The sequence below is a fragment of the Ovis canadensis genome, chromosome 20 (genome assembly GCF_042477335.2).
Source record: "Ovis canadensis isolate MfBH-ARS-UI-01 breed Bighorn chromosome 20, ARS-UI_OviCan_v2, whole genome shotgun sequence".
NCBI classification, from domain to species: Eukaryota; Metazoa; Chordata; class Mammalia; order Artiodactyla; family Bovidae; genus Ovis; species Ovis canadensis.
Window position 1 is genome coordinate 25,574,915 of NC_091264.1, and position 27,528 is coordinate 25,602,442.

Below are 27,528 nucleotides of genomic sequence, written 5' to 3' on the forward strand. Positions count from 1 at the left end.
CATTAGGAATACACATGCAAAGGGAGTGAACAGAAAGTCTTCAGCGGAGTTGGGTTAGACATACATCCACCCCGAGCCCGTCGTGAAGATGGCAGGCTCTTGGCTATCAGTAGCACCCTAGAAGGAGATCTTGTGGACATTTTCGGTCGTATCTGTCACTTCTGTTGTCTCTCCCCTCACCTTCACCCCTTTTTAACCTATTCCCAGAGATCCTGCGTATCATCACCAGAGAGCATATGTGAAGCAAAACTGGAAAACCTATTCCCCTTTAATAGAACACATTAGCAGAGTTCTCCTTACTGTGAAGTAAGAAAAAAGCATAATGGAACTAGACCAAAGTCAATGATAAGCAGTTAACATAGTTCAACAAATGTAGTGGTTTTCACATAAGAACAGACTGAAAGGACTAGAATGAAGTCAGTCTGGAATGAAGGTTGGCAAAGACGTAATTACTTTCTAAATTTAAGTGTGGAGTATAGATGAAGGGTAGATTGGTTTGTTTACCAAATTCTGTGGCATCTTGCCTCATCATTACCATCCAGCTTTTACATAGAGAGGAGGCATGGTCCTGAAGTATAAAAGGATCCTACTCTGTAAAAGATCATACCCTTGTATCGTTAGCAGTCTGAAAGCATTAGGCTTTTGAGATCTATCCATGTGAAGTTTGGTCCCATAGGCATTCCAATTACATTTTCAAAATCTGAATAGTTCAGTTGCAAGATGTGAACTCAGTTATACAAATCACGTTTCCATAGTCTTGTTTTCTTCATAAATAATTGATTAGAGGGAATTGCAGGTAAAAAGAAGAAAATATATAGACTCATTATGGATTAAACTTGAGATGACTATGTTCTAGGGAGAAACCAACATGTCATTTTTTTATGTGCAAAGCCTATATGGAGAAAATCCCACTATCAAAGACTGTACACAAATTTTCCAAGGTGGGGAGATTATAATAAAGGTTTTGCTGTTCTGGGTCAACTAGAGCAACACTTTACAAAATAGGGGCCTTCACAGGAGGTCTATGAAATAGATAAATAATACAGAATAGATAGATTAATAAAAGTAGATAAACATGTATACTTGTGTAGCTCTTTAGAGTGTTTAAAAAATGCTTTCACATACTGTGTGGAAGTGATGCTTGAGATGGCTTGCTGAATGTTTGCTTTGTTTCACAGCTATACCGTCGGAGTTCCATTCTTCGTATACCTGTAATTCCTAGTCCTTCTCTGAAGCAGTCTCTTCAGTTACTGCTAGGTGTACCAGGGGTGACTTTTAGATCTGTGTTGGCCACAAATAGTTTTGTAGCAATGGAGAGCTATATTGTTCAAGTGCTTTGCTTATTTCTTTCTTTCTTTTCTTTTTTTCCTTAGATCTGTTCTGAGGACCAAGATGCATTTGGGGGATGGTTACAGAAGTGAGCCATGGTAGGCAATAAAAACATACATTCAAAGTTGAATGAAACATCCATCCTGGAAGGGGAGCAGACCCTTACCATAATGTTGAAACTCATTGCTTTATTTGTTGAAGAATTCAGTGTCTGTCCGTTTGCTTCTTAGGTTTCATAGATCAAGAGCGTTTTCTTCTATCATTCTAGGATTATAGAAGAATTAGTTTATAGGGGACTCTAAGAAATGATGGTGGTTTTTTAAAGTGTGTGCCACTAAGCATTAATCCTGCGATGGTTTCTTGGAGAAAAAAAATGTTTTGAGGCCAAATTCTTTTGGGGAAGCTGCAAATTGGGTCCTCTCTTGGAATTTCATGGTACACTCTGATCCTATTTATTGAAACATTGAAATAGTTAGAAACAACTTAATTCATAGATAGGAAAGCAGAATCATAGAATATTACACAGCAGTTATTTAGATAGGTGTGTCTTCTAACATGGATGGATTTTAGAATGTTAATTTCAAAAAAGCATATTACGGAGAATGTATAGTTTGTATGTGTTTTACAGATGATATGCTTTTATAGTATACCTGTATAAGGCTTGAATTCTTTTGCTGCTGCTGCTAAGTCGCTTCAGTTGTGTCTGACTCTGTGCGACCCCATAGACGGCAGCCCACCAGGCTCCCCCGTCCCTGGGATTCTCCAGGCAAGAACACTGGAGTGGGTTGCCATTTCCTTCTCCAATGCATGAAAGTGAAAAGTGAAAGTGAAGTCGCTTAGTCATGTCCGACTCTGCGATCCCATGGACTGCAGCCCACCAGGCTCCTAAAAGGGAAAATTTTCATGTTTTATTTATAATAAGAATTAAATACAAATAAAATGCTTGTCAAGTGCTCAGCAGGTTACTTTCTTTTTCCTCATTGGAGACATCTGCCCCTGCTAATTTTCAAGCATATCTTTCTGTTTATTAATTCATTGTTGTAAGTTAAACTGAATTTTGAGCCCTGGTATTATTCATAGACTGGGAAGAAAATGTTTTCATTATAGTCTATTATAATGAAACTTTTTCACACATTGGAAGGAATAAATGAAGTAACTTATATAATGGTCTAGTCTGTGCAGATTCTCAAGAAATCTGTTTATTCAAAGTGGTTTTGTTCCAAGAGATATTTTGGAGAGCAATAAAAAGAAGTTTGAACTTGGTTCTGGAGCAGCTAGTGAAGAGTTAAGCAGAGCAAGTACACAGAGTAGAACACGGTTCAGAACCAGTTAAGCTGACAGAAGCAAACTGCCTTTTGGTCCTTCCCGTGTTAGCAATGCTTTGTCCAGTTTCATGGATCTTCTTTATCTTACTCTCTGGACTTGATTTTCATTTTGACATCTTCTGAGTCAAACCTGAAAGCAGTGGTGATTCTATTTGACTTTACCATTTGCTAGGGATTACTTTTAAGGGGCCACATGTTTTGTATAAATACATAAATCTGTTTTTCTTTAAGAAAGGGTAGTCTGGAAAAAGCTGTAGCCATATGTCAGGTCTTCCAACAGAACGTTCACTTTATCTCCTCATTGTGCCTTACGTTGTAAGAGCTATTGTCTGAGAATTTAAGATTTCATCAACTGTGAAAGTGTCTCTTTTTAAAATTATTTGCTTTCGGGCATCTGTACTGGCTCCTTTCTTAAAAAGGGCTCATTGTTATATGGATATTTCGTGCAAGTTAAAACAGACTAAATGCTCAATCAGCTTTATGCTCAGAAATGTACTAATATAGATTATGAAGTTACTCAAAATTTAATGCACATTTTAAGTGTTTATTGGCACCTCTACATGCTTGCATGTCAGGAAATTTCAGAGTTATTATTAAAACATGTTCCTGATCTTAGTGACGAAACTTCTTCCTAAAACATGACTTCTTCCACCTGTCTTGTTTTCTTGCAATCCTTACGCTAACATTGCTAGTAATATGCTGCTTCTACCAGAACACCTAGTGGGACCTAGCAGAGTACAAACTGTGAAAGTGCTAAGGAGGGTGAATTTCAGGGATGTTTTCGGCAGTTGGGCAGCCCCGGAGGGTGGAAAGCCTGCGGTGCAGGATGGTCACCTAGAAGAGAGGCATGAGGCGGCCATTCTGCCCAAGCAGCGGCTGCATGGCACACGGCTTTCCCTCGGGAGGTGGTGTTCACCACGGTTGTGCACTGCTGGAGAGAGTTAGGCTTATAACCAGTGACCTCTTGCTGTAATTTTGAGATAGGGGTCAAGCAAAAGGTACAGAAAGTGAAAGAGAGAACTTGCAAAGGAGAACTTGAGCACCATACGTAAATTTATTATCTAAAAATATTAGTTTTAGTGCCCATGACTTCCAGTTTCAGCTGTCCTACTAACATTGTAGTTGTGATTCTCATTTCCTAGTGCTTAACTGTTGCGGAATGTATATCTCAAGTTTTTGAGACATATGGGCTGGTGTTCTTTCATTGACAATTTGAACTCTCTGTCCCTTATGTGAATCTGTGGTATAAACACCACCAAGTTATTTTACCACCAGTTAATATGCAGAATTGAATGTGAATATGGGCAAAGTCAGTGGGTTTGATATCTGTTTATAAATAAAGTTTAAAATTATTCCCTAGGAACAAGTTTATCAGTGTTCTTTGTGATTTGGTAAAGACAACTTAAGTCAGCCCAGTTCCTCTCAGTACAAAATCACAGAAAGGTTTAAGAAATGTTTAAGATGTCACTTCTTCTCAAAACAAGAATAAGAACGCTCTGAGAGTTCTCTAGTTAGTTCTAAATCGTGCGTATTGCTGTCTTCCAGGATTTCCCTGTGATCAGGCAGACAGTTCAGGATACACAGTCCAAGGATGAATGTTCACCGCAGCACTGAGAGTGACAGGTTACTGCGGCAGGAGGCCAGCTGCCTGATGGAGGAAGCTTTGGCTGCAGCTCCAGAAAAAGACGCACACAGTCCAGCTTCTTCTGGTCTTCAAAGTCTTACTTATCCTCTAGGTCCCAGGAATGATGGTATGATTAGTAGCTCTTGATTTAGTCTGGAGGGCTTTCTGACACCTGAGCACCTATTCTCCCGGAAGGCATAAATGTTCTTACCCTAAATAACATATCCACTTAATTGGCTTAGCTTACATATCACAATTATATAAAGCTATTACCAAAAAATCTCCACTTTAAAAAAAAATTTATTTGGCTGTGCCATGTGGCACATGGAATCTTGGTTTCCTAACCAGGGATGGAACCTGTGACCCCTGGATTGGAAGCACAGAGTCATAACCCGGGGACAGCTAGAGAAGTCCTTTTTTAAATCAGAGTATAGTTGCTTTGAAATCTCCATTTACTTAGTCAGTTTAGCACATCTGACTTGGTGATAGTAGTGTAAGAAAAGCGGTCTCGGGTTTGGAGATCCACATTCCAGCTGTAGTCATGAATGAGCGCCTTACTCTTTCTGAGCCCTGCTTTCTTAATCTAGACAACAAGGATGTTAATATTCTCCTTACCTCACAAGACTAGAAGATAACTGAGTTAATGGATGTCAAGGCTCTTGATAAATTTTTCGCTTCTTTTTAACTTTTAATAAAAACAGTAGCAACAATAATAATAGCAGTTACCATTTATTGAGCATTCACTGTGCTAAAAGTTTATTCTTTTAAATCAAGGGTGGCAAACTGATCAACTCTGAACCACTGCCTGTTTTTATAAATAAAAATTTGAAACACAGCCATCATGCCCCTTCGTTTACGTACTGTCTGTGGCTCCTTTCCTGCATTATGGCAGAGACCGTGACCCACAAAGCCAAACAATTACTTTTTAGCTCTCCACAGAAAGTTTGCTGATCCCTGCTTAGATTAATCTTTTCACTGATGGGGAAGCTGAGGCTTCGGAGGTTATTAGTAACTTGCTCAGGTTCACACTGCTAAGAGGTGGGGGACTGGGATTTAAACCTGTATCTTTCTGGCCAGCCTTCGCTGACAGAAAAGCAGAGTGTACCTGCCACCCTAGAGTACCCATTACAGAGAATTTATGCAGCGAATCTCCTCCTGCTCACCTATTTAAGTAGGATGGAACCTGAGGCATCCTTTGGGAATCAGCCCAATTTAATTACTTCTTTGCTGGGGGAAAAGTCAAGTATTCTGCAGAACTGAGTTAATAAATTAGGTACCTAGTTTCATTTTTAAAAACAGCACTTTATAGTGTTGAAAGCCTGGCTTGGTGATTAAAGTTTTTCTTGCTACAAGCTTGCCCAAGGATTGTGTAGAAACTTAGCTCTTGGAATCCAACAGAAGGACACACTGAAAATTTACCACAGGCTATAGGATGTGAACCCAAAACAGGTTTTTGGTCTAAATTTTGGTTTCCTTTTCTCTAGAAGCAAATGTGGAGAAGGAAATGGCAACCCACTCCAGAATTCTTGCCTAGAGAATCCCGTGGACAGAGGAGCCTGGTGTCCGTCCATAGGGTCGCACAGTCAGACACGACTGAAGCAGCTAGCATGCATGCATGCACTGGAGAAGGAAATGGCAGCCCACTCCAGTGTTCTTGCCTGGAGAATCCCAGGGACGGGGGAGCCTGGTGGGCTGCCGTCTGTGGGGTCGCACAGAGTTGGACACAACTGAAGCGACTTAGCAGCAGCAGAAGCAAATGGGGAAAAATCAAGTATACTCTGGCTAACAGTTTATTTGATTATCTTAAGTGCCTGAAATACAACTAATTTCTCAGAGGTCATGGGCAGTAATCCTGTCCATGAATTATTGTAAACAAATTTAAAAGACATGAAGGGTGGGAGTGAGATATTCAATTGTGCCTATAACATTTCATTTCTTTCTAAAAAAGTTTGAAGAAAATTTAGGAAAATGTTAACTAGCCAAATCCTGGTGATGTATACATACTGTGTTAACTTTAGGTTTTGATATATTTGAAATTTTTCATTTAAAAAAAAAACCACATTATTTTCCATTAACATAAAATATACTAGGAGAGCTCCCTATTTAAAAAGAATCTTCTGGGACTTCCCCAGCCATCCAGTGGTTAAGACTCCACACACCCACTGCAAGGGGGTGTGAGTTCGATACCTGGTCAGGAAGCTTAAGATCCCAAATGCTGCATGCTGTGGCCAAAAAAATTTAAAAACCAATCTTCTGGTAATCCTTTTGAAAATACTTTCTCCTTGTCATCTTCTGTATGCAGCCAGATCTCAGACGGTGTGGTATTACACATTTTTAAGTGCTGCCGCAGACTTTACTTCAGTTGATAGTCAAACCAATCCTGTGAGGTAGGTGGAGTGAACGTTATTTTCACTTTACAGGTAACGAATCAGGTTTAGAAAAGCCAAATTCTTAACAGAAATGGCTCTTTGGTGATACTAAAACAAAAATTTTGATTCCATGAATGAATTCTAATCCAAGACCATTTGCATTGGAACTTTTCCATTGAGAGCAAGACCTGTCTGTTCAGAAAATGGTGTTGGTGATGTTAGGCTTCCCCTATGCATAATGAAAATGCATTTTTAAATGCATTTCTAGGAAAAGTGGGGCAATCAGAGACTTAGCACTATCCTTTTTGGAAAATAAAATTTAGAAATGTTTTTTAAGAATGTAGAAAACTAATAGTGTTGACTAATGAAGTTATCAAGTTTCTTAAATAAAATGCAGGAAATATGGTCGGTATTTAGAGATAGAAGTGAAAATGAAAATAAAGTGCCTGTGAAACAAGACTAGGGGAGGTTTAAAAATATGACAGAGGGTTGCTTGTTTTCCACAGAAATTCTTCTCCAGTGTTCAGTGATTTTATTTTTTGGCCATGCCCCATGGCTTGCGAGATCTTCCTTCCCTGAACGGGGATCAAACTTGGGCCCCCAACAGTGGAAGCAGTGAGTCCTAACCACTGGACCTCCAGGGAATTCCCTAATAGTTATATTTTTAGAGTGCGGGCATTACTGCCTTCATTGCCCTCTCCCCAGCGCACAAAAACATACGCAACGCAGAAGAAAAAGCTCCTGGGCGTCCAGTGTGAGTCTAGTTTGTTTTTCCTTTATGTGCTCTAGACAAGAGTTTCTGCCTTTGGCTACCTAAAGTTTGGGGATTTTTTTGTTTAATGTTTTTTGTTCTTGTTTTTTTAAAAGGACAAGGTTTATTTTTCTCCCGAGGCTTTTTACTGTCAAGTTATTTTGGTTTGTTTGTATCATATGATCTTTTAGACCTTCCACTTGACTCTGCCTCTCAGCCAGCAAATCTTCCATTGCCTCACATGATGTCACTTCCTGAAGATGTCAAAGGCTCTAGCTTCCAGAGTGGGAATAAACGGAATCATGAACCCTTCATTGCTCCGGAGCGATTTGGAAACAGCGCAGTGGGCTTTGGCTGTAACGTTCACTCTCAGGCACCAGAGAAAGTGACACTTCTCGTAGATGGCACACGCTTTGTTGTCAACCCACAAATTTTCACTGCTCATCCGGATACCATGTTGGGCAGGTAATTGATGATAATTTCCTTCCAAATTCACTCTCTTCTCTATGAATAGAAATACCTGCCGTTTGCCTTGCATTAGATGTGAGAATGAAAACATTGAATTGCTTACTTTTCTACCTTGATACTTTTGTGAAACAGCATAAAAACCTTACATGTGTTGGTGATTTTGGGGGGTAGGTACTTTCGAGCCCCCACAAAGGGGAGTGCAAAAGGTCCAGGTGGCATCAGTTTCTAAGACCTCCATCACTAATCAGGCTTTCTGAAACTAGATCTTTGTAGCTGGCTGTTCTGTATGATGGTGGCTCTCTACGGACGGTCAGGTTCCATTCTCTGTGCTGCTTAATTCAGAATACAGTCGTATTCTCCCCTCAGCATCTCCTGCCTCCAGCTTTTTATGACTCGAGTTTAGGAAAAGGAAAGCGTCTACTGAGGAGGATTACCGTCCCAGAAGTATTCTTAGAGCCTGGGCTGGGAGTGAGGAGCTCTCCTAGCCAGCTGTACACACCTTAACGTGTAGAGCAGACTGGGTTAAGAGGAAAATAATTTGAGTGTATACACACAAACATTTGGCTTTTCAACTAGTACTTAATAGTGGATCTTATCTAAAGATACAACCTCTCTCCAGACTTTGAACTGATTTTAACTGAATTAGAAATCAGAATGGACCACACCATTTGCTGAATTTTAGGCTAAGTGAAATCTAAGCTATTCAGATATCTGCCTACTTACATATATACAAATGATGAACTGGCTGATGAACCCACCAGTTTTAACTGGAGCCAAACCTATATATTTCTTAAACATATGACTTAAGATTAAGCTAGAACTTAAAAACATTTTCTAAATTGGCCCTGTTTTAGACTTGACTTCATGTCTTCAGTCTTGGCATCTCCACCACCACTTCTCCCCAGGTGCCCCAAAAAGGTGCTTCTTCGGGTAGGCTGTCTGTGTGAAGTAGGCTGCCTCCGAAAGTAGTGCTCAAGAAAAGAAAGGCAAGCGTTTTCTGGGTAATAGATCCCTTTATCTAGGTGGTTCATCATTGAGTCAGCCGAGGTCATGAATTCGGAGAGTTTTGTGGGTTGGTTCTGTCCTGTGGCTGCATAAAGTCTTCATATCCCTGGCCACTGAGCATACAGATGCGGGCCACTAGCCACAGGGGACAAGCTGAGAAACAGAATGCTAACGCAGATCCACGCCACTCCTGACGGACGGCTCTGAGGTGCGGTTATGTTTATGGCATGTTGTTCACTGTTTTGATTGATTGCTATCTCAGCTACACTTCACCCAAAACATTCCGGAAAAAAGTCAGCATTCTTTGAACACTACTTTTATCAGATGGATTTTTTATGTACAGTGCAGAGATTTGGAGAGCATGTGACTTTTTTTCAGACCTTGGAGAGCAGCCAGTTCAGGGTGGAGCATAACAGTTTTGAACAGCTAGACAGCCGGGCTTCCCAACAGGTTAAGGAAGGAAAAGGCAGTGAGTCCCCGTTGGGCTGACCAACAGTACCAACCACCTGCCCTGTCCTTTGTGCTGGCTTCTCCTTCCACAGCTCCTGCACATACGTGTAGCAGGGGTAGTAGGGGTCATGGAGCCAGTTTTTCTGGAAGGGATCTGAGAGAGGGAGGAGGGATGGGAATGGATGAGTATGAAAGCAGGGTTTCCTCCCTGTGCCTGCATGACCTCTGAAGTCAGCCCAGAGCAGGCCTGCCTCTCTGAAATATGTCAAACTGTTGATAATCCAGTTCTTCCCCTCCTTTTTGGCTTGACCTGAAATTCCCACCATTGGTTACTCCTTGGATTGAGGAAGGGCATTTTTTCCAGAGCTCAGCTGTAAAATGTACCAGGAAAGGGAAAGCACTAACATCTGCACGAACTAACACAGATTCATCTATCAGATATTGAAAAGCGAAACTCAGAAACATCGAGGATGGCGTGCTGGACGGGTACATGCTGATGGGTGAGGAGGAGGAACAGAAAGGCTCAGGGCAGGAGACACTGTCACCCAGGATGCCGGTGCTCTGGAGACGTTCCAGGCGCAGCTCCACAGGTGCCGCTGTGCGCCACAGAAGCTCACTGCTGGTGACCAGGGGAGGCTGCTTTGTTCCTCGTTGCACTCAAACACTGAAAGCATTGCTGCCTTCTTTCTCTGTCTGAAGGGAGTTTCCTAAGACCTAAGTGTGTCTTAAGAGGGGTTGAGGCCTGGTGCTCTGTTTTAAAATTATATTGTAAGAGGGGATTGGAGTCTTCCAGGCTAAGGTGAAAAAGGGAGAAGTTTTGTCTGCGGAGAATCCTGCTGGAGGGGGTAACACTGTTGCCTGGGCATCTTTCAGGATGTTTGGGCCAGGAAGAGAGTACAACTTCACGCGCCCCAACGAGAAGGGCGAGTACCAGATTGCAGAAGGAGTCAGCGCAGCTGTGTTCCGAACGGTGCTGGTGCGTAGTGGCCCGGCTGCCCTTCCCCGGGGGCGGGCGTAGGCAGAGGCCTTCCGGGTCCGTCAGACTGTGCTCTGACTCCAGGGTTTGCCATTTCTAGTTACTGCCTCTCCTGCTTTATTTTCTCTTCCTGTAATCTTAAGTCCTTCTTGCTTGTGTGAGCGCAGTCAGGTGTCAAGTTGTGATTGAATATGTCAAGATGGCCAGGAGTCACTTTGCTGTCTGATGAATCACCAACGTGGTGATAGTTCTAGTAACCCAGCACTTTACCTGGACCAGGAATGAGTGAGTCAGAGCTGAAGAGGGACGTTTCCATCTTGTTCTTTGACTACATTTCCTCTTGTCAATCTCTTTATAGGATTACTACAAAACTGGTATCATCAATTGTCCTGATGGCATCTCTATACCAGACCTTAGAGATACGTGTGATTATCTCTGCATTAACTTTGACTTCAACACTATCCGATGTCAAGATCTGAGTGAGTACAGGAGAAGCTGCCGACTGCGTTTGAGCAGCTAACCTTTGAATTCGCTTAGGATTGACATTTTTATCACTGAACAGAAAGCCTTTTAAGTGTGGGTTGGGGATCATCTGCAGAGAAGAGACACGGTGCTAACCATTCCCTGTGTTGCTTCAAAACTCTGAGGGAGTAAACACGAGAACACAAGCGGGCTCTAAGGCTAGCTTGACCCCGTGAGTCACCAAGCTAGTTGTGTCCTCTCTTGGGACCTTGGGATCTCAAATCTTTAAGAAATAAGGATACTGACCCTCGGATATGAGGTAAGATTCACTCATAGTCACAGGACCTAAATTGGCTGGGTACTTCTCACAGTTTATCATTAACTTAGTGTTTGTTAAGTGCTTTGTAGATGTGAACTTGCATTAATTTTCACAATTAACCCTTGAAAGATGGGTGATAATCTCACTTAACAAAGGAAAAGATGGAGAAATTGGCTTGTTCAGAGCTCTAAACTTTAAAGCTGGGATAACTGATTGAATACAGACTCCATGCTCTCATCATTACCTAAGCTTTGTGAAATGATTGAAGAATTCTTTAAAGTTCGTGATACATTTTCCTTCATATTCCATGACGTTCTCTGGATGTGTGGTTTCTCCACTGAGTCTAGTACCCACTTAGAGAAAGTCCCTTGGTGTCTCCAAACCTTAGATTATCCCTCTCCTATGGTACTCTAAATTACAGTCCAGAGCATCTTCAGAAGAGGTGCTATAAAGAGTCATCTCCAAATGATGGTTCTCTCTTGTAGAATTAATGTTTATGTTCTGATATTGCATGTTGAAAAAACCTCAACTGATCAGAATGCTTGGGATTTATTAAACAGGAGACTGGTAGAATGTGTAAAGCATGTAACAGATTCAGCTTAATTATCACCTCAGAGCAGGAAACATTCTCTGCCTTGAAGTGAGCCACTTTTCTGGGCCTTACCAATGATAACAGCCATGTACCTCACAGTCTTCTCACTGCAGTAACACCTGCATTTGAGCAGAGAGGATGCTCACTGGCCTTTTGTTTCCCAGGTGCTTTACTGCATGAACTGTCTAACGATGGTGCTCACAAGCAGTTTGACCACTACCTCGAAGAGCTGATCCTGCCCATCATGGTGGGCTGTGCCAAGAAAGGGGAGAGAGAATGCCACATTGTTGTGCTGACGGATGAGGACTCTGTGGACTGGGACGAAGACCACCCTCCACCCATGGGAGAGGAATATTCTCAAAGTAGGAGCCCCCTGCATGATGTCGATGTTTTCAGCAAGAAACGTGCTGCCCAGAGTCGTAGCTAGACCTTAGAACCAGTGGCTGTCACTGGTGAGCTGGTGAGCAGCACACTCACCTGGATGATGCGGCTCTTTCATGCTGGGGAGCACCGTGAGCGTGCCTGTGCTTCCCACGCCTGCCCCTGGCATGCCTGCTGGGTCAGCACTGAGGCCGCTGTTAAGTGGTGCTGTCATTTCTGTTTCATTTTTAAATCCTTTTGAATTGGTAGTAATTCAAAGTTCAGAAAATACAAAAGGATATACATCGAAAAGTTTTCTTCCCACACCTGCATCTACCTAGTTTTCCTCTTCGGTTTCTTTTATATTCTTCCAGATTTATTCAGTGCACATACATAAGCAATTATGTGCCTGTTTTTTTCCCCAAATGATACCATATTGTAGAGGCTATTCTATATCATGTCTTACATTAAAAGCTTCCACCATCTTTTTAATGGCTGAGTAGTATTCCATTGCATGACTGCCATAATTGATTTAACCAGCCCTTTTGATGACCATTTAAGCTATAAATTATGGCTAATGCTCCAGTGAATTACCTTTTCAAAGAAAGTCTTTTCACACATGTATATCTCTGTAGAATAATATCCCTAGAAATGGAATTTCTGTGTCAAAACCTTTGTGCTTTTATGATTTTAATAAAATTTGCCAAATTTTATCTTCTCTAAAGGTTGAGCCAGTTTATAACTCACAAAACAGTATATGATGAATTTATTTCCCATTTTTCACCAAGACACAGTTTTACTGAAATTTTATATTTGCCACTCTGGTAGGTGAAAAACAGCATCTTGCTGGAGTTTTAATTTGCATTTCTTATTCCATGAATGAGACTGAACATCTTTTAAAAAACCGTTTTAATTTCCTTTTCTGTAAACTGTAATCATGCCTTTTGCCCATTACAAAGTTGGATTGTTAGTCTTTTACTTAGTGGTTTGCAAAAGCTCTCTTTGTGACTACTCTATAGATATCAAGGAAATTAGCCCTTTGTAATAAGAGTGGCGGGTATTTTTCTCAGTTCGTTGTCTTGTTAGCTTTGTTTGGTTTGGGGTAAGCAGAGATGTTTTAGTTTTCCCTTTATGAATTTATGTCATATCCAGAAAGTCTTCCCTACCTTGGGACTACGAAAGTTTCTTAACATGGTTTCTTTAACGGTTGATTTATCATTTAACATTTACTCTGTGATCCATATGAATTTTTTGGCATCAGGGCTCAAGTCATTCATTAGTCTGAATCTGTTAGCTCATCTCCTTTCTCTTACAAAGGTATTTACTCCATGGTTAACCCCAGACTTACTTTTTCTTTTCCAGTTCTTTATAGCTCTAAGCTCTACAGATTTTTCAAATACATTGAGAATCGGGATGTTGCTAAAACAGTGTTAAAGGAACGGGGCCTGAAAAACATTCGCATTGGAATTGAAGGTAAAGAACAACCCCGTCGGTATCCAGCTTGCATGGCCTGTGGGTATAGCTGGATCTGTGGCCATATCTTATGTCCTTAAAACCTGGTTGCTGAGGGCCTAGAGAATAGAGACGCACATGGAGGCTACATTCCTACCCAAGTTTCAAATTCCAGTTTTTGTTTTGCCTGTACATTTTCTTTTCATTTCCAATTGAAAATGTTTTAAAGCAGCTGTAGGAATAAGTTCCAGTTGACTGCCTCAGGATACAGAGCAGTCAGGGTGAAGGACACTGGAGGGAAACGCAGGGCTCGTGGGCTCGCCACATGGGAGGGTCGTCTTGTTTAGTCAGCTGTCCTGCTGAGGACCTTTCTGGGACCTGGAAGGGTCCTTCTGACAGCTACCTGGGAGACTCGTTTTATTCCCTGCAAACCTCTGAGGAATGTCTGGGTGTATTGACAGAACTGCTTTAAATGGTTTGAGCAGTAGCTCCCAACCTGCGATCTGCATGGAAGCGTACTGGAGACTGACTCTCGGGAGAGCGCGGAAACCATCCTGGTCTCCCCTCCGCGGGTCTTTTGACACCTGCGTTTTGCTGCTGTAGTGCCTCAGTGTTGCCCACAGAACCTGTCACTGTGTCTGACTTAGGTTGGAACTTAAAGTTGGAAGAGATTTTTGAGGTCATCTATTAAACCTCTTTCTACTTCGTCCTCCTTTATCTCTTTGATAACCATAGGGACAGAGGGAGAGGGGCCACTCCCTTTCGCAGAGTAGCCCATCAGACACAAGAACATTCTTCCACAGTTAGTAGGCGACCTTCTCCCTCTTCCGTCTTCCTTCTCGTCTGCGAAGGTGAAGACGATTTCTCCCATTTCCGTGTGACAGCCTTTTAGATACTGTGGGCAGCATCCCAGTTTTTCCTTTAGGCTTAAACATTTCACATTTCCTTACCTATTCACACGGGATGCCCTGTAGGCAATAGAATTAGAGGGCCACAGTAGCCATGTCACCGTAGGATGTGTCCTGTAGTGTTGAAGCCAGTAAAAGAAAGACTTGTGAAATTAGTAAGAGGCTTCTCCCCCTCCATTAGAAGGAATACAGTTTTTTGTTACTTCCCTTTCAGGGACGAGACCTGCTAACCTGGGCAGGAGGGCAGCGGGCTGTGGGCAGCGGGGGCTGGAGAACATGGTCTCCTCCCTGTGGTTTCACAGCCTTGAGATTTGGGAGGAAACGGATGCAGTTAGAAAGAAGGAAGTATGGGAACCCGAGTGATCGATTTTCTGGGGTTATGATGGCCTTTTTTCCCTGTTTCAGGTTATCCTACCTGTAAAGAAAAAATTAAGAGGAGACCTGGCGGCCGGTCGGAAGTAATCTATAATTATGTGCAGCGCCCCTTTATCCAGATGTCCTGGGAAAAAGAAGAAGGGAAGAGTCGCCATGTGGATTTCCAGTGTGTTAGAAGCAAGTCCCTCACAAATCTAGTCGCTGCTGGAGAAGATGTCTTGGAGGACCAAGAAATATTAATGCACCATCCACCCCAAGTGGATGAACTTGACCGGCTGAACGCCCCACTTTCTCAGATGGCTTCTAATGACTTTCAGGATTAGGGCTGGCTGTGGGTCTGTCCCTCTGCAGGCCTTGTCTCTGTGTGGGATGCCCAGCCAGTCCTCCCCTGGTGTGTCTCACTGAGCAGGAGACATGCTTCTCCCCTGTCCTTTCCTCTTCTCCCATAGTTAATCTTCGTCCTTTTCAGTAAGCCTGTGCCTCCAGCAGGGGATGAAAAAGCACTCGCTGGTAATTAAACTACCAGCTTTGCAGCAGCCCTGGAAACTTGAAGATTTGGGGTCTGGTGCTGTTCACCAAGTCTGCATAACTGCAGAAGCAGAAAAGGAAGTTAGGACTCCCGTTGCCCCATGTTCAGCAAAGCCATTCTCGTCCTTCCCACTCTGTTCTTGGCTGTTTATCTTGTTTTATGCCAGGCAAATTACTTAGCAGCAAAGGGACCAAACTTAAAAGGAGACAATCTGTACCTTCTACAAGCAAACACTGATGGGATGCTCATTAGAGGTTAGTGACGGTACCATCCTGGTGGCATCTGTGCCCCAGCTGCATCTGGGAAGAAATAGGCTCTTATGCAAAATGTCCAAAAGGAAATTCTTAAGAGCTTCAATTCATTTTTGTTTTTCATTATTGCAGTGAACAATCTAAAACCTCACGGATTCTTTGACAGGAAGGATAATGCATAACAGTGTTTATGAAACCTTTTTAGCTGCAGGGTTTTTGAGCCTAAACAGATTATTATTCATTTGGAATAAAATTCACAACCCAAGTTGAAGAAGCTCTCCAGATCAGGCCACTTTGATTCTCCTGGCTTGGAATCTGGTGTGAAGCTGTAGTCTTCACCCTAGGCTAACATGTTGCCCTGGGTGTGTCTGGGAGACCTCAGATATGGCGTAACAGGCTTTTAAGATGTGAGCAGTAAGTTTCCAAAAGTGCTGTTTCTCAATAGAAAGAAAGACCAGTAAGAGCTCAGGAAGAAGGACTAGGGGTGGATCTGAGTGGGGAAATGTCACCTGGTTAGGCTCTGTCCCAGTGTAGGATTTTTCATTGTATGTTCATTTCATACTATGGAATATTTTAGGTATCAGGGTATTTTGATTTTTTAAATAGCCTGTCAGTTGCTTACACACGAGGTAAGAAGACTGTACTAATGTCAACCCCAAAGGAAGAACTGGCAGAAGGGAATCCAGCTTAGTGAACTCAGTGCTGTCGGCTCTGTGTTAACAGCACGTGGTCATTCCTGTCTGTACTGATGTCCCCATGGCTGTGAACAGCAGAGCTCGCTTCAGAGTCTACAGCCAGACGCGTCTTGAGACTTGCTCCCATTTTGTGGTAGGGGTTGGCCTTCCAGTCACCGAGCCTGAGCATTTAAGAAGGGACACAGTTTCCTTCAAGTTCTTCAAGAACAGGCCTGGTTTTCTTAAATTCCATATGATACCGTGTCTCATATTTCCATAAGATACTGTAGGGAAGCTACTCAGCACCATTTTATGACTGCCCTAGCCACCGTCCTCCAAAGGGAAAGTCAGGAGTGTGCTGACAGCTACTCTTCCCAGGCTTGATGAACAAGAGCGTTCTTAAGGTGTGTGTTCTGTGCATGTGACCAGGGCCAGTGTCCCAAGGCACATGGATGCTCTGCTCTTATTCAGAGAAATTAGCAGCAAGGGGTTAAACTGAGCTAACCTACGAGTTGCTCTGATGAACACTTGTATGGCTGATGGCCAGGGTTGCCATTGAGGGTTAGTGTTGTGTTGTAGCCCAGAGGGTAGTTTTAATTCTATGAAAAGAACTGGCTCATATTTGAGGTCAGGTTTGGCTTTGACCTTACTGGTACTACACCCATGAGTAGCTGACCAGCCCAGATTGTTTAATGGTGCTTCCTTTACACTTTTCAGTTGACTTCCATGCCATCACAAAGGAAACTGGAGTTAAACTTTTGTGTAGTCTGTAGTATGTGTCATTTCTGTTTTATAGCTTATATATTAACATTTGGGGTAAATATGTCTTAGCTAACACAATTAGTCCTTGCTTAGGTACAATGCTAGGTATGAAAGTATGGCTTGTACTCTGTTCTGTGTAAATAATTTAACTTCCTCAGGCTTTCAAAAACTAGGTCTTTTTTCCCCCCAGAATTGGGTTGACATGCTTTTGGACCCAGCGCTTGGGGTTTGAGCGAGCTGGAAATGCGTGGTGTCGTCACCAGGCACTGGTGGCTGGGGGGCAAGCTGGGCCTGCAGGCTCCCTCTGGTGGAGAGGCATATCTTCGGCGGCTCCTCCCCTCTGGCCTGGAGTGAAGCATCGCTCTAATTTGGTGGCTCCTCTCAGCCACAGCTGCTGTCCCCGGGGCCAGGACATTCCGCAGTGGTAGGACCTCACAGTTCTCACAGGGCCAAGAGCTGGGTTACAGTCACTCCCATCAGGAGTCAGCTACTGGCCAGCTGGGCAAGAGGTGTTTCTCATGAAAAAGGTAGCACTCAGGTTTGCTGTTTTTTTTCCTAAGTGCCTAAATAAGAAAGCCAGGCTGTTTGTACAGAAACATTTTCATAAGAAAATGGTTTTGCCCAGACTGTCTTATTCAGAGGTATCTGCGTCAGCAAGCAGATAAACCTGAATTGAGGTCTAGGATCTGAATCTGTGTGTGCATCAGGTCATAGATAGCTGATGAGGAAGCAGTTGCCATTAAGCAACTGGATGCAGGCATGGAGACAGTGTTAAAATGTGTCTGAGACGACGTAATGGTTTCTCCAAAGTGGAGAAAAGGTATTAAAAGGAGGACAGAAAAAAGGGCAAGGACGCTAGAAAGCAGCTTGATTTCTTGCACAGTATGCAATAGCCGGTGCTGTTGGGAACTGAATTCCGTGTGGTAACCTAACGCATGCAGGTCTGTGGAAACGCTGTGGAATAAGCCAGGAAGGGTGAATAGTGTTCCAGCTGACCCTCCTCAGAGGAAACACAGCCAGAGTATGCTGGGAGCCTTTACTGACAATAGTCGAATAGGTTAGGAGTCAGTCTTGGTGATTCACTCAGTGCCACTTCTTGCCATCATTTTGAAATTGTTAAGCTGGGCATAGTTCAGAAAGCAGACCTGAGGCCTTGGTGGGAGATGGAGCCGCGTTCATGCTCTGGCGGGATACTGTCTGCAGAACATGACTTTCCTCTTTAAGGCAAAAGGCTCGTAGGTTTTGCCTCTTCATTTTGTATTTACGTTTAAAGTTGCACTTGCTCAGCTCCCAGTGTTTACGAAGCCCTCACGTTTGGGATGCTTTTCTATAATAAAATGTTACCACTTGTGTCCATGTTGTTTTGTTGTTGCTGTTTCTAGCAGAGTGGCAGCGAGGGTCTCTTCCTTTCCACGGCCACGGCCGCTGGGAGCTCACCTGGAGTGCATGTGTGCTCTCCCCGCCCTGCAGCTCCTTGTGGTTCCCAGGTCCCAGAGCCCTAACCGTCTGCCTTCTTAAGTGTCTGGTTAACTTGCATTCGAGACCTCTTGAACCCTCAAATCCAACTAAGTGGGACCCCACAAAGCCAAATGTAAAGTAAGGTCAGACAGCTCATTTCTCTATGTTCTAGTTTTGGTTTAGAGCAAGTGAGGAAACACAGCAGGAGTGAAAGGCAGGTGAGAAGGTGGGTCCCTGGAAAGCACTGCTGTGGGCGTCTCGCTCCTCTGCTCGGGTCCTCCTGGACTCCCTCTGCTCACTTCGCCTGGGAGCTTATTGGTGATACAACTTCAAGGCTGCTAAACAAGCTGGCCTCCCTGGCAGGCCTGCCCTTAACAGCACAGAGGTCAAGAACATGCTCTGAAGACATGGCCTGTTGAGGATGTTCAAGGCCAAACACTGCTTAATCATGGGGACACGCTGCCTAGGACGCAATTCTTCCCTTTAGAGGGCTTTTATAATTGCATGGAGAAGACAGATCCGTAAATAGTTGAGGTCACTTGGGAATCCCGAAAGGGTACAGTAGCCAGTTCTTACTGTGAGGATTAGAGGAGAGTTCACGAGAAGACTATACATGACACGTGAACCAAACTGTGAAAGACAAACAGTGGTTTTGGATCCATGAATCTAAAAGGAAGAATTCCAGACCAGTTCAACTGTATAATCAAAGATGCAAAGGTGAAATAGTTGCCTACTGTCATGAGGGAAGAGGACGGGGGGCATGCCGAAATGAGGCGAGTAAGGAAGGACCCCTGTGCCTCAGACAAGGTGTTTGGTCTCACTGCATAAGCTATTGGGAGCCTTAAGGGTTTTATCAATAACCTCAGATACGCAGATAACACCACCCTGAAGGAAGAAAGTGAAGAGGAACTAAAGAGCCTTCTTCGATGAAGGTGAAAGTGAAAAAGCTGGCTTAAAACTCAACATTCAAAAACCTTAAACCATGGTATCCGGTCCCACCACTTCATGGCAAATAGATGGGGAAACAATGGAATCAGTGACAGACTATTTTCTTGGACTTCAAAATCACTGCAGATGGTGACTGCAGCCATGAAATTTAAAGATGCTCCTGGGAAGAAAAGCAGAGACATTACTTTGCCCACAAAGGTCTGTATGGTTTTTCCAGTAGTCATGTATGGATGTGAGAGGTGGACCATAAAGAAGGCTGAGCACTGAAGAATTAGTGGTTTTGAACTGTGGTGTTGGAGAAGACTCTTGAGAGTCCCCTTGGACTGCAAGATCAAACCAGTCAATCCTAAAAGGAATCAATCCTGAATATTTGGTGGAAGGACTGAAGCTGAAGCTCCAATACTCTGGCCACCTGATGCGAAAAGCCAACTCATTGGAAAAGACCCTGATGCTGGCAAAGATTGAAGGCAGGAGGAGAAGAGGATGACAGAGGATGAGACGGTTGGATGGCATCACTGACTGGATGGACCTGAGTTTGAGCAAGCTCTGGAGTTGGTGATGGACAGGGAGCCTGGCATACTGCTATCCATGGGGTCACAAAGAGTGAACAACGGGTTTTATGCAGGAAAATGACATGACCAGATCTGGAATTTCAAAGAATTTCTTTGGCAGCAGGGAGAACAACAGACTTGAAACGGGAAGGAATAAGAACACAGAGGCCAGCAGAGACCACAACGATGGATTCAGCAAGGAATGATGAAAACTGGCAGGATGGACGAGCACGCCCAAGAATTATACATGTTCACTGATGGGAGTTGTGTAAGAAATTTCTGGCTTGGACGGCAGGAAGAATGAGCTAGAAAGGTGGTGGTGGAAGCAAGAGAAGCTCCCTAAACAGTCTGCGCTGGTAAGAGGCCTTCCGGGTGGTAGTTTCTGATAGGCACTTGTTACGTGGGATCTAGAGTTCTGGGGAGATATTCTGGGCAGGATGGTCATTTTGAAGATCTTGCCGTAGAAATGGCAGTTGAAGCCACAGTATGGGGGAAGTCACAGGAGTGAAAAGGCGAAGGCACTGTTCTGAGGAACCCCAGCACTTGGGCGGCAGTTGTTTTTAAGTCAGCAGTGAGTGCCGCAGAGTGGTCAGGTAGATGGGGGCTGGAGGAGCCAGTGGACACGGCAGTTAGGACACCAGTGACCAGAGGAATGATTAAGAAAATTAGTAGCATGTTTGCACGTGGGGCAACTAATCCTAACACATTTCATACAAGGAAGAAGCCAGAAGCAAGAGGGAAATGGAGTAACACTGAGAAGTGTGCTTTAGAAAGTAATACTTATTCGAAGCTCCATGCCTCCGTCACTGCAGGGGAGCATACTGGCCTGCACTTTCCCCTCTGCTAAATCACTGCTAGTTGTAAACATCTCTAAGAAGTGCCCTCAACCTTCCCGGGAACTCAGGGTTGGCTTAACAGTCCTGTTAACAGCAACACTAACAGAGTAATAACTTTATAGTTGATGCCACAATTCCGTTAAGCCAACTTGCTGGCTGGGAACTCCTTCCTCACACTGATCTGTGGTTCAGAACCACAGTGGGCTCCCTACTGCTCCCTTGAGTGCCTGGGATTGAACTCTGTATTTTATGGATGCTTAAGTGAGCAAGATGTTTATCTCTGAAAATATGCCTGAAAAGCATCATAGAGCCTTGTTTTTAAGTCAGTGTTGGCTTTGATAGACGATTCCAGGGAAATGTTTGCTAACTAGGAAAGGAAAATACCATTCACTGAATCCTTTCTGCATTCAATTAAAAACACCATTTGGGTAACACGCAGAGGCCCAGGAGAGAGTAACAGAAGGTGATCCAGGAAATGTATTTTCCAAGGAAATGATTCAGAGTATTAGCAATCAGTGGCAGAGGATTCTTATGTTATATAGAGGAGCACTAAAATTAGCCATCTGCTATTCAGTGCCTATTAATCCCAAAGGAATTTGCCTCTTACTTTTGAAAGTAATTCTTAAATAGGTACTGAAGACAATTCTGATGTACTCCCGAACCAAGGAGACTGAATGGCATCAGTATTCAGTTTCACTTTAGTACATGGTACAGTTAAGTTCTGTTATTTTCTAACCGCCACCCCCCCCCCAAGAGACAGAACCCAGAGACAGTGGTTCCTGACATTTCTTGAAACTCATGAGCCATGGGAAGACAACACATTCTGTTTAGGCTGCATTTAAACAGATGCCTGAATTTAAACAGATTCCCACCCTGCTTGGTCTTTGCCCGAAGCTCCTTTCCGGGACCCAGAGAAGGCTCCTCACATACTTGCCCCGAGCAGAGCCCTGCTCTGGTGGACATCAGGAGCTGAGGTGTCCATCTTGGCAGCTTGTGGGAAAGATGGGGCTGAGCTTCAAACAGTTGTACGAAGGGCCCACCAGCTGACAGCACTTCTGTCAGCAGGTCTCCCCTCGGACTTGCTGCACTGAACTGCAGGGGCGCCCGCTGCCCTGTGACTGAGCCAGGTAGAAGCAGCAGAGGCGTGGGGCTGACAGAAGGGCGGGCTCCCATCTTCCCCGAGACAGTAAAGCATTCTGCCTAAGGTTGGTGTTCACTGTTGCAATGCTTTGCAGACAAAGGGGTTTAGAAGAAACCACCAGCACTCTGCCTCTTGGTATTACAAGCCACATTTGCTTTAAAACACACAAATTTATACAACTGTTTTCACACAGTTTATTCAGAAGTTTAGAAGTTAAAATGTGGGCATTCCCCCACCCCCCCATGAAAAATCATCCCATGCCACTTTCCAACATACAATCACCCTCCTATTCTCATTACCCATGCTTACCACACACTCTTGCAAAACACACAGGGGTCGAGGCCCCAAATATTTGGTAATCCAAAGAAACTACATAGTTACACAAAAGACTCTCACTTCCTTTTCACCAGCAAACCATGAATGAAAGAATAAGGGGCAAACACATGATCTTCATCCAGAGTTAATATTTCCCTAAAATTCTTTTTCCTTTCTCTTAAGTCATTAAAACCCAAAGCAGTTTCACTTACTACTGTTACTTTGATACTACTTTTTTTTTCCTGAATGGCTAAGCTAGGACATACTTTCCTTTCATAGCTGATGTTTATAACCTCAAGACTGGCAGGAAGCAGTTTCCCAGTTGTGACTTGGCCACGACACTCTGCAATATGCAAAGTTATCACATAGGTACAAATGACGCTTTAAGAGTCATCAAAATTTTTTAAAGCAATAATGCATTAATATGGAGCCTCCACATTTTTCTGATGCAGCTAAAGTTCTCTAAAGGTGGTGGCAGCTGTGAAAGAAAAGGCACTTCGTGCTAAAATTCAGAGGGTCTCTCTTCAGAGACCAACACCCCAGCAGAGAGGCCTGGTCAGCCCAGGCCTGCAGGTGACCCTTTAGGGTGGAGAGGACCATCCCCCAGGAAGGCATCTGCAAAGGAAAAATTTGTAATGATTCCAAGGCAAAATGGTTACTTAAAGTTGGGAGAGGAAAAACAGTGAGAATACAAATACGGTCGCACCAGGGACTGAGGCGTGAGCTGTACAAGCATCTGCAGGCTGGCCCTGCACTGTGTACAGGGCTGGTTCCCTCACCGCTCCAGGAGGTCCTGGAGACACAACAGGAGCAGCACCTTAGCCAAGAGGGTTCCCGGCCACCTGCTGTGTTCCCAGGAAGGAGCTAAGGTTCTGTTGGCAGCACTTGTGAGTACTGCTGGTCCGTGACAATATCCAAAGGGATTTTCTGATACAGTTGTGAAGAGAAGGTAAGGATTTTCCACACAATCTGAGACTCCTTGGTGATGCCCAGCAGCCTTTGGGCCTTCTAAGAGCAACGATGGATCAAGGTGGCCTCCTCCATCAACACTCAGAAAAGCAGCAGGAATATTTTAGATGGGCAGGAGCAAATGAATCAAAATGGACTGAGTCTTTATCCTAGTACCATAAATAAAGTGCACCATGATTGGAGGCTATAAAAAGCCACTTGCCAGAGGCTGAGGTCTGGGGAGAAACCACCATAACCACCCATTCAGAATGGCGGGTCATTTTCTTCAGCCAGAACGCTGGCTGCCGACGCTCTTTATTGCTTTATTTCCTTTAGTACTATGAACTTTTAGCCATAAAAAAAATACTTGGTGGGCTTGACAGGAAGCATGTCACAGAAACCCAGAACTGGCTGATAATAAGTTTATGTTACAGTCTCAAAGTTGGATGATGGCTGTTTCTCCCCCTTCGTTCTGATGAACTTAGGAAAATTTGAGGTTTTTTTAAAACATCAGATTGGCTCATGATGCTTCTAAAGAAGCAGGACAGCCGTTCATGGCCAGCATAGTAGAAACAGTTGTCTTTGTTCCACCAGTCATCAGATGTTATGCAAGAGAATCCACTTACTATCACCACATTCACCATGTTGGTGGGTTCCATAAACTTCCTGGAAACTCTTTCAAAAGAGTATGTGAGAAGAAAACCATGATGTTGTACAAAGAACTCTGCTCGATTTAGGATCCCTTTCCAAGGAAAACTATTTTGCTGCTTTCATGTAGGAAGGTATCGCCCCCCGTGCAGTCAGGCCTTCAAAGCGCTTGTAGGTGTAATTGATGAAGACCCAGTCTTTGTTCTTGTAGTCTGTCTCAGGGTGATTACTTGTTGCCACTGGGAAAGAAACAGATGTGAGAGTTGATTCACAGCCTCACCCTGATGGACTACTCAGTAATGAAGACGTGACATTCTGGAGAACATTCTGCAGATTTTCTCCATTTGCTTGCCTATGTTCCTTGAACCTCATATTTTTCACAATATTTTTAAAGTTTTATTTTCCCACTTCTGTCATTTCAGGTTACCTAACCTTTAATTTAATAAACAAGAGAGTAAATCTTTGTGGTTGAGCTGTCTAAACGTGGGCATTTGTATTCACTTTCCATTTGGCAAGGTCTCACTTGCTGCCCAGCATTAACACTGGAAATATACTTACAAAGAGCCTGAGGAACTGAAGTTCCTCTCCGTGTTCTCTGCCCTGATTTGTAAACATCACACCCAAATTTGGGGGACATAATGCACTGATAAGGCAGCCTGAGGTGGTGGAGGTATTACCTGTTGGCTTAAGAATATCAGATTCTGGAAACTCATCGAAGTTTGAGGTATCATCAATGCTTTTGATTTCAATAGATATTGCAGCAGGTCTCTCTCTGCCAAGAACAGACATGCCAAAAATTACTATGGTTAGTAATCATATGGGTCACAACTAACAAGTCCGGGAAAGACGCCTGATCTGACTGACAGGGAAACACTGTCCACTGACAGGCAGCCTTTATTTCCTTTGAAAAGCTGTGACCACTGACAACCACATTAGCTGGCTAAATCCAAACAAAATTGTGATGAAAAAATATAACAATTATCTATAGCTAGGAAGAAAGGCAAGAAAAATAAGGTGAAATTAAAATTCAAAGCATGCTCCTGACAGCCTGCCCTGTCTGCTGCAAAGGGGAACCCAGCCTCTACACGTCCCTTCGTGCAGGGCTCTGCCCTCTTCTGCCAGAAGTGCCACCGAGTAGAGAGGCTAAAGGGCAAAGGCAAAAATCACAAGCATGCCGATTAGGGACAATTATGAAACAGACACAACAGATACAGTTCCCGGGCTAGCAACCAGGGAATGCTGGCTACAGCGGTGCGGGCAGAACACCGACAGCGCTCTACGACCCACCCCCCACGACAATTTCGTGCTCCCCTGCCTCCCCCCGACTCCTCTCTTCCTTCTCTACCCCCCAATAACAGCCTCCACCTCTGGGCACAGACTGTCTGGCTGGTGGCCCCCAACACTAGAGAGACCGGTGTGTCCGAGGTAAAAAGCAAGTGAAACACGATGCTCAGGCAGTCCTTTCACCATGGAATCCAAAGGTGTTTCTCTTTGGAAACAACTGCTGGCTTAAACAAATCCTGTGGCACATGGCCAACAGGAAGTCCCAACTCCCAATCCTTAACAGGAATGAAAATCAGAACAAGACCCTGAATTTCTAAGAAGCTCTCTTCCCAAACTTGGCATGCCAGTAATGGCTTCTAAATTAGTATTAAGCAAACTATAGACTCAAATTGTCCTGAAAGCTTTTATATGGATATACCTGATGTGTTCCCAGTCAACACCTTCAAAAAAAGAATTATTTTTGATTTCCTCAACTCCAGGGGCTCCAATTCTATGTTCCCATTCACAGCAGAATCTGGAAAAGAGAGGCCTTTCAGCACACCTCAAGCAGTCTCCTCAGAAAAAGAAAAGGAATAACCTCTCCCTTTTTTAAAAAAAAGAGAGAAATGGGAGGAAGCAGAGGGCAGACCTAAGAAATGATGAAATTTCTAAAAAAAAAAAAAAAAAAGGATTCATTCATCTCAAAAGGCCTAGGTGGGGGACAGGGGAAATGTTCTCTGATACCTCAAAATTAGATCCTTGGCTTTGTCAGAAATAGGCACTTCTGGAGGAAAAATCAAAGTTTCTTTCCAGTTCATCACCTTCTTATATGTCTCTTGAGGGGTCTCAGAACAGAAAGGTGGGTAGCCTGTAATGAAAAGGGAACTTCGGAGCCTTCACATCCCAGAACTCTTGAATCTGAGTGAGATTATTCCACTTGATTCTAATAGGATTTTAATGATCCTATATGTCCTTTCCTATGTGACATGGACAGGATTCCCACTCATCCCAGAAAACAACTAAACCAATTGTTCATTTCCCCCCAAATCCAAAGTGAAGTTGTGCTTCTGATACCACTTGGGAGCCAGCTACTAGCTGGGGCTCAAGAGGAAGGACAGAAGCCGAGCTGTGGACACGGGGCTCCCTGGAAAAGAAAGGATGCGGCACTAAGAAACAACCCCTTCCAGGAACATCCTTATTTGGGAAAAGTGACCCCACGCCTGAGAACTGCAGGGGAGAGGGCAGTCACAGCGTGTCACTCCACCTGCCCCCCGCACGGATCACATCTGCCTCCACAGGCACCCATCCCACGCTCCGAAGACAGCAGCCAGACGCTGCCACACCGTCTTTCCCACGGACTCGCTCTGGGCCACCACGGCCAGGGCTCTCCTAGTGGTCAGGCGTATGGTAACCCCCCAGACGCATCCCCTAAATACACAGATACACCAAGCAAGAGGGAGAGAGGTCAGAGCGGTCCATGCTTTGAAGGCTTTGAGAGAGAACGGGGACAGCTAGTAAGAGTGCTTCTAATACTGCCCAGTGAAGGCTCTCTGAATACAGTGGGTGTTTAATAAATGCCAGCGAATGAAAGAGCTGCCAGATGGAGAGGATGGAAAAGTCAGAGAAAACCATGATCAATGATGAGCAAAGCCACGACAGGGTGCCCGTGAGCCCAAGTACTGTGGGATTCATTTGATGACCCAGCGTTCTCCACCCAGGAAACTTCACAGTGAAAGACATGGGGGGAGAAGTGCTCACTTAGATGCCCCAACTGAAACAGTCTTATCAAGGCACGGCTCCTTCCTGACCCCACAGAAAAAGTTCCCTGAAAGCACGCGACTTACCAATGAGCATTTCATACATGATCACCCCCAGCGACCACCAGTCACAGAGCTTGTTGTACCCGGTCTGCATGAACACCTCAGGAGCAATGTAGTCAGGAGTGCCTACTGTGGAGAAGGCCTGAAACACGCACCACAGGTCAGGGAGGCCTGGCAGGAAGGCGGACGCCCAGAGTTCTGTCCTAGAGACCAGAGGCTGGAGACCACCTGGAGCTCCCCACAGACTACATAAGCAGGAAGACCTCTCCACAGCACTTCCAAAATGAAAATAAAGCCTTGTCAGTGAAGTGAGAGGCCATTCACTCAGAGGCAGAGGTCAAAGGTATCTGCCAGGTGTAACAGTACCGTAATAGACTGAGTGCCCAGTGTATGCCAGGCTCTGATCCTTCTATGCTTATGAGCCTATGACAAAACTCAGCAGCGAGGACTCTAGATAAAACTCTGACGCCCAAAACAGCTTTGCCTAAGGCCTCAGAACTAGTCAGGCAGTAGACCCCCGTTTGGAAATTAAAGGTAAAGTTACAAACTATTGGTCAAAAGTTTACAAATATCTACTTACCAAACTGAAACATGCATGTAATAGTTCTTAGGTGGTTAT

At 44.0% G+C, this 27,528-nt stretch overlaps 2 protein-coding genes across 8 annotated transcripts in view; one reads left to right on the top strand and one right to left on the bottom strand.

The window, feature by feature from the left end:
- Nucleotides 1-18,337, top strand: part of KCTD20 (potassium channel tetramerization domain containing 20) — a 39,819-nt gene extending 21,482 nt beyond the window's left edge. For 5 of the 6 annotated variants that reach the window (XM_069563461.1, XM_069563457.1, XM_069563462.1 and 2 more), the window contains 8 exons: nucleotides 1,374-1,427; nucleotides 4,200-4,405; nucleotides 7,590-7,863; nucleotides 10,195-10,297; nucleotides 10,656-10,776; nucleotides 11,835-12,032; nucleotides 13,393-13,503; nucleotides 14,796-18,337. In XM_069563461.1, the coding sequence (XP_069419562.1) occupies nucleotides 4,246-4,405; nucleotides 7,590-7,863; nucleotides 10,195-10,297; nucleotides 10,656-10,776; nucleotides 11,835-12,032; nucleotides 13,393-13,503; nucleotides 14,796-15,088 (1,260 nt within the window). In that variant the 5' untranslated portion in view covers nucleotides 1,374-1,427; nucleotides 4,200-4,245 and the 3' untranslated portion in view covers nucleotides 15,089-18,337. The remainder of the gene's footprint in view (nucleotides 1-1,373; nucleotides 1,428-4,199; nucleotides 4,406-7,589; nucleotides 7,864-10,194; nucleotides 10,298-10,655; nucleotides 10,777-11,834; nucleotides 12,033-13,392; nucleotides 13,504-14,795) is intronic. The other variant, XM_069563459.1, reaches the window with a different exon arrangement.
- A 3,748-nt stretch (nucleotides 18,338-22,085) lies between these two features.
- Nucleotides 22,086-27,528, bottom strand: part of STK38 (serine/threonine kinase 38) — a 45,690-nt gene continuing 40,247 nt past the window's right edge. For both annotated transcript variants that reach the window (XM_069563455.1, XM_069563456.1), the window contains exons 10-14: nucleotides 26,934-27,051; nucleotides 25,834-25,957; nucleotides 25,529-25,624; nucleotides 24,504-24,598; nucleotides 22,086-24,065 (exon numbers count right to left, since the gene is read on the bottom strand). In XM_069563455.1, the coding sequence (XP_069419556.1) occupies nucleotides 23,935-24,065; nucleotides 24,504-24,598; nucleotides 25,529-25,624; nucleotides 25,834-25,957; nucleotides 26,934-27,051 (564 nt within the window). In that variant the 3' untranslated portion in view covers nucleotides 22,086-23,934. The remainder of the gene's footprint in view (nucleotides 24,066-24,503; nucleotides 24,599-25,528; nucleotides 25,625-25,833; nucleotides 25,958-26,933; nucleotides 27,052-27,528) is intronic.